Source organism: Rutidosis leptorrhynchoides, chromosome 3, assembly GCF_046630445.1.
Source record: "Rutidosis leptorrhynchoides isolate AG116_Rl617_1_P2 chromosome 3, CSIRO_AGI_Rlap_v1, whole genome shotgun sequence".
Classification (NCBI taxonomy): Eukaryota; Viridiplantae; Streptophyta; class Magnoliopsida; order Asterales; family Asteraceae; genus Rutidosis; species Rutidosis leptorrhynchoides.
In genome coordinates, this window is record NC_092335.1 from 691,589,029 (window position 1) to 691,595,020 (window position 5,992).

General features: G+C 31.7%; 1 protein-coding gene across 1 annotated transcript; it reads right to left on the reverse strand.

The window, feature by feature from the left end:
• Positions 1–1,384: 1,384 nt before the first annotated feature.
• LOC139899524 (small ribosomal subunit protein eS4) lies at positions 1,385–3,699 on the reverse strand. The gene is made up of 5 exons (XM_071882358.1): positions 3,590–3,699; positions 2,766–2,843; positions 2,502–2,682; positions 2,143–2,240; positions 1,385–2,034 (listed from the first exon to the last, which is right to left on the reverse strand). The coding sequence occupies exons 1-5, from the start codon at positions 3,590–3,592 to the stop codon at positions 1,603–1,605; spliced, it is 792 nt and encodes a 263-aa protein (XP_071738459.1). The 5' UTR covers positions 3,593–3,699; the 3' UTR covers positions 1,385–1,602.
• Between the last annotated feature and the right edge of the window lie 2,293 nt (positions 3,700–5,992).

The window sequence follows — 5,992 nt, forward strand, 5'->3', positions numbered from 1 at the left end:
GGTTTGGCGGTTGTGGGGCTGCAGAAAACAGCAGGGTGACGGTGGTGATGAGCTGCAGGAATCGTAGCAACTTGGTGGTGGTGTGGGCTGCAAAAGGGTGGCGTTGGGAGGCTGCTGTAAACCGCAACAGGAAGTGGTCGATGGGAGCTGTTTTGATGATGGTGGGGATCGGCCAAAAAGGTAGTGGGGATGGAAGATGAAAACTGACGATCAAAAAAAAAAGAATAGGAGAGGATTTGTGGTAAGTGTTTGTGATGCAATTTCTTATGAGATGCATGGGTGTTTTTATAGGCCAAGCATTAGAATTTGATTCCAATTACAATTGCTTCAAGTCTTTAAGATTACCTTAATAATTATAATTAGACTAGGACTTGAATACTTGGAGTTTGATTAGGATTACACCTTAGATTTAGATTAGGATTAGTCTACTAGTTATCTTTTAATTGTATTTATTTTATTTTTATAATACCTCTTTTTTTTTACAAAGGCAAGCCGACATTTTAATTATTGATATTAATATTTATTATTATTACATATATATTTTTTTTAATTGGCTCACCATAATATATATATAATTTATATTTTTTTTTTCTATATCTAGTATTATTATTTTAATTAGACCTATCCCTTAATTAATTTCAAATTGTTCTCCATTAACTTTATAGTTTAGAGAAATGTCTCAATTTATTAATTATCTAAAGTTTAATATTTATAGCACCACAGAGATACATAAACTTTAATTAACAGAGAGTGTCGACTAAAAATTTACTATTTGATCAACGTTTTATTAAATAAAGTTTATGAGCATACAAAAATCCTAAGAGCAAAATAGTAAAAGTAGAAATGAAAAAGTGAGTCGTTATACCTTCACAAGTTTTCTAAGTTCTGTAAAAAAAAAAATTAAAGAGGATAAGACTGCTCAGTAAAAAACTAAAAATAAATCAAACCAAATTTTACAAACTCAATTCAAAGGATCAAATCCGATCAAGCAGCCGTACTTCATTGAAACCACAAGTTATAACCGTTGGCACACAGAAAGAAATCAAAAAGTGTAAATCGACAAATTAAGATGCTCTCAAATTAAAACTTTGTGTATATATGCTCCAAACCATTTTTATATTCAAAAACTCAAATCTCTCAGTATTCAAGCAAAATCTCAAATATCGAACATCAACAAACTTCAAAGATTAATTTATTTACAAAGTAATCTCAATATTGAACACCAACCGATAGAGTAGTGCGATTTTTTCCTACTAAAATTGACTTTATATTAAGATTAGAAAATTTAACTAACTCTTAGTCCTAGATATAGGATACTCTGCAAAATTTTTAGAATGCGTAACTAAATGTTGAAAAAGTAAGCTGCACCCCTAGAAATGCCAAATAAGCGAAAGACAGAAAGAAACTCACATACAAGTTGATAAACAGTGCTGATGTTAAGGATAAGTTTTACCACTTTATAACTAGAATAACCAACAGCAAGAAGTCTACGGCAGATGTAAAAACAGAGTTCAAAATAGTACTACAACGAAAACGACAAAACAAGCTTCCAAACAACCTGCAAGCCAAAACACGTTTACCTTCTCATCAAAACACTTGGTTCTATGCAGCGGCTTCTTGGGCAGCTCGCCTCTTTCTGGCTTCTTCAATGATGGTCAACTTAATACCCTTACCCTTAGGGAGAGACACCCAAGGCTTCGAACCCTTTCCAAGGGTAAACACATTGCCCAAACGAGTAGCAAACTCATGCCCAGTAGAATCCTGGATGTGCACAGTTTCAAAGCTTCCCTTATGTTTCTCCCTGTTCTTGAGGATCCCAACACGGCCTGTATTTCTTCCACCAGTCACCATAACAACGTTCCCAACGTCAAACTTGATGAAATCGACAATCTTCTGAGATTCAAGATCAAACTTGATGGTGTCATTGGCCTTGATAAGAGGGTCAGGGTAGCGGATGGTACGCCCATCATAAGTGTTGATGTAAGGAATGCCCTTAGAACCAAACTGGACAGAACGAACCTTGCACAATTTGAACTGCAAAAAAAGGTTTCATTAGATGCCATCTTTTAAAGGAATAAAAAATTCTTATCACACAAAAATCAAATTAACAGATTTAAAATTAGTTAAGAACAAGTTACAAACCTTTGACTCTTCATCCCTGATTGAGTGCAATCTGAATCGGCCTTTAGTATCATACAAAAGGCGGAAACTTTCATTTGTCTTGGGAATCGAAACAACATCTATTACAAACAGAATACAACATGATTATAAAGTGTATTCACAAAATCACAATGCAAACACACCAGGCTACACATAACACTTTATCAAAAGTAGACTTGACAATCTAAACCTCATATATTATTACTATACAATATACCAAAAGAACAGTATCAATTTTCATCAAACAAAAATAGTTCAAAAAAACATGAAAATAAAGTTATAACTAGAGTACAAGGGAACAAATATGTTCAAATGCAAAAAAAAGCAAGATGAATACTAACCCATGAACCCAGCTGGATAAGTCTTGTCAGTCCTGACCTTGTTGTCAACTAGAACATGACGTTGCATCAGAATTGACTGCACCTCACGGTATGTCAAAGCATACTTGAGCCTATTCCTCAAAATAAGAATCAAGGGCAGGCATTCCCTAGCTTTGTGAGGCCCAGACGATGGTTTAGGAGCCTGTCAAACACATAAATCATAAATCATACAAGTGACAACTAAAAAACAGAAAGAACCAAATTACATAAAAATGAACAACTTACAAAAGCACCACCAAGTTTGTCAAGCATCCAATGCTTTGGCGCATTGAGCCTCTTCATGTGCTTCTTCAAACCTCGAGCCTTTAACATAATCAAAATATTAGTTAGTATAAACTCATCATAAAAAACTACTAATGACAACAATGGATACTAAACAGCTAAATATTAAGCATAAAAACTTTTATCTTCATTTCAAACATTCTTTAATGGCAACATTAACATGTAAAGTAACAATTTCCATTTTGTAACAGTTTAACTAAGCTAATATGCAAAAGTCTAGAGATTAGTACTGTAAAATCAAAAACTTAAACTCAAATGGACAGCTTGATATGCATATTACGTCGAAAGCAGTTACAATTAACTTTAATAAGTTTTTCGATGTACAGATTTACTAGCACAATCACCCACAAAATATAAGCATCAATAACCAATTTCAAACATTAAAACAACAATTAAAAATATTAAACAAAACTACATCTTCAACCAACTAGTTAGCAAAAATCGTTTCACTTTAGAAGAAATAATCAACAATATCAAATATAATCATATCAACAAATTCGAGTAAACCAGTTACTTAAAAAACGTTTACACTAGCACATAAATAATAAGTAAATAAATAAATTACCATCAACAAAATTGGGCGAAAATATACAAAGTACAATCGAGCAAAATTTTACAAGCAGATACAAAAGGCATATATCATTGCATTATAAGTGAGCCTAGCGAAACACATCCAATTATACAACACATAACAGAGACATACAATATACACGTATATATATATCAAATTACAATTAACCGTGATACGATGGAAACGGTGATCGTACCATGGTTGCGTCTTCCGGTTACGAATCTGAAACTCCGACTTAATTGTTCGGCTGACTCTGTAGAACCTACTGCCGCTACCCAAAATGTTTGAGTTTATAAACCCTAGATTATGTGTGTTTATATACCTAGCAACCCTATTTCATTCCATTTGTGGGCTTTCTTATTGGGCTTGATGCTTGTTAAGTTGGGTTAAGTTTTGGTAGGCTCGTAACCCGTTAAAGATTTTTCTAAATTTTTCTGATTTGGAAAACTAGTTTTATTTTTATTTTTCGCATTTCCAAAGTAATTATGCATTTAAGACAATTAAAATTAAATAATCAACTATACCCAAATGCGTTGTAGATGTATGATGTTTGAATTTGATTATGATATCTGATAACACAATATAAGAATAATCAGTTAATCATATTATTTATCATCTAATACTTAACATTATATTATATTATATTGAATTATCAAAATAGACGTTATATTATTTAACTAAATTTACCATATAAATTAATATTGTTTTTTCGTTAGTATAATTAGGGAAATTGGGTAATTTTATAAGTAAAACAAGACTACATTTCTTGCAGTAGACCGGGGATGTTTCTTCAAACTTTTATTTCATGCTTTATCAGAAAATAACGTCATCATCGTAGATGCTTTATCAGAAAATACCGTCATCATCGTAGATAGATTATTTACCCATATAAATATATTTAATTATACTTATAATTTCAACGTAGATACATTATTATTTGCTAGTTTACTCGTGAATCGTGGATATGTAATACCCACGTATTTGTGATAAGTGTTAATTATTACTACGTATTAAAATAATAAGTATTTAAAACCTTTTAAATAATTATATTATATTAATAGTTATTTAATATAATGATTTAATCGTATATTTATACAAAAATTATTATTCAACGTTGATAGTTATTTATAAATCATTTAATTATTATTCAAATTAAAATAATAATTAAGATCTTTGTTAATTAATGTTTTTATATGGTAAGGGTTGAATGATAATACTATTAATTTCAATTCAAAGGTTGTAACGATTCAATGGTTAAATTTTTGCCATTTATTTAACGGCAAATTTTATTAGGCTTCTAACAAGTAACTAGAAGCAAAAAAATAACAATTAATAAGATGTATAAGATTTATGTGTTTTTTTAATAAAAGTTTAATATCTATGTGATATTGCTCATCCACGCTATGTTTCTCACGCAATATCTACCTCGTTTTACTCCGTTTTCGTTTTCAAAGTGCTCAAAAAATTATGATCTTGGGTTTAACCGCATACTTAGTACTATTGCAGTTCTAAGTGTAAATTTGGTGTAAAATTGACCAAAGTGTGCAAATGTATCAAGAAAACTGCAAAGTACTAGAACTGGCAACAAGAACGACGTTCATGTATCTCAGAACGTCGTTCCAACATCAAGAACGACGTTCCAAAGCTAAGAACGACGCTCTACCAGGGAATTTACAAAAGAAATAGAAACAAAAAAATGGCAATTTAGAGATCGATTCATGAACGACATTTGTAGCATTCAAAAACGGCGTTCCACATTAAGAGCCAAGGAACGACGTTCCTAACAGAGGAACGACGTTACTCTGTATTTTTTGGGTAGTTTTTGAAGAGTACAAATATGATGAGATGAAGGGTTTTATCATATCATCATCAATAAACAGTAGCTAGTGCGTGGTGGCTGATAAAATTAAGGTTTCATAGTTAGATTATTGAGTTTTTCATCAAGTTTTCATCTATTCCACTCTACATCAAGGATTTGAAGATCGTATCAAGATCTAGGGCTTGTTCTTCATAATCTTCATCTTCTTCACCTAGCTACTTTGTAATTTTCACAAGTTTGGTACAATCTACTCTTGTTTATTGCTTAATGATGTTTAGATCTACTATTGTTGCTTTTATTGATCTTGTTCTAGCCATGATTGGCTATATTTTATGATGTACACTTGTTTATGAGACTTGATAGCTAAGGATTGTTCATATATATGTTATTGATTGTGTTTGGATGAATATTTGAGCTGATAATTGTAGTTTGTCATTAGAATTAGTCACAAGATCCTTTGTTATGCTTGTTTTGCACTTGACTTTGACTATATGAGTTGTGTAACCTTCAAAGGGATTTGATTAGTGAAGCAACTTGTACTTCAACACTTAGGTGATCTAGACAATCAAATTGGGGCTTTCAAGGGATTGGGGTCTTAGTTTGAATTGGTTTTCAAATGGTCCTTAGTCAACATAGTGAAGTTGGTTTTCTTAAGAGATTTTGATTACTAAAGGGTTTTAGGGGACTTTAACATAGGCTAAGTGCTAATGATAATTGCATGATTCAACTAGATTCAATTAATGCAAGCTTATGAGAATTTGTAAATGTTGATTGATCATA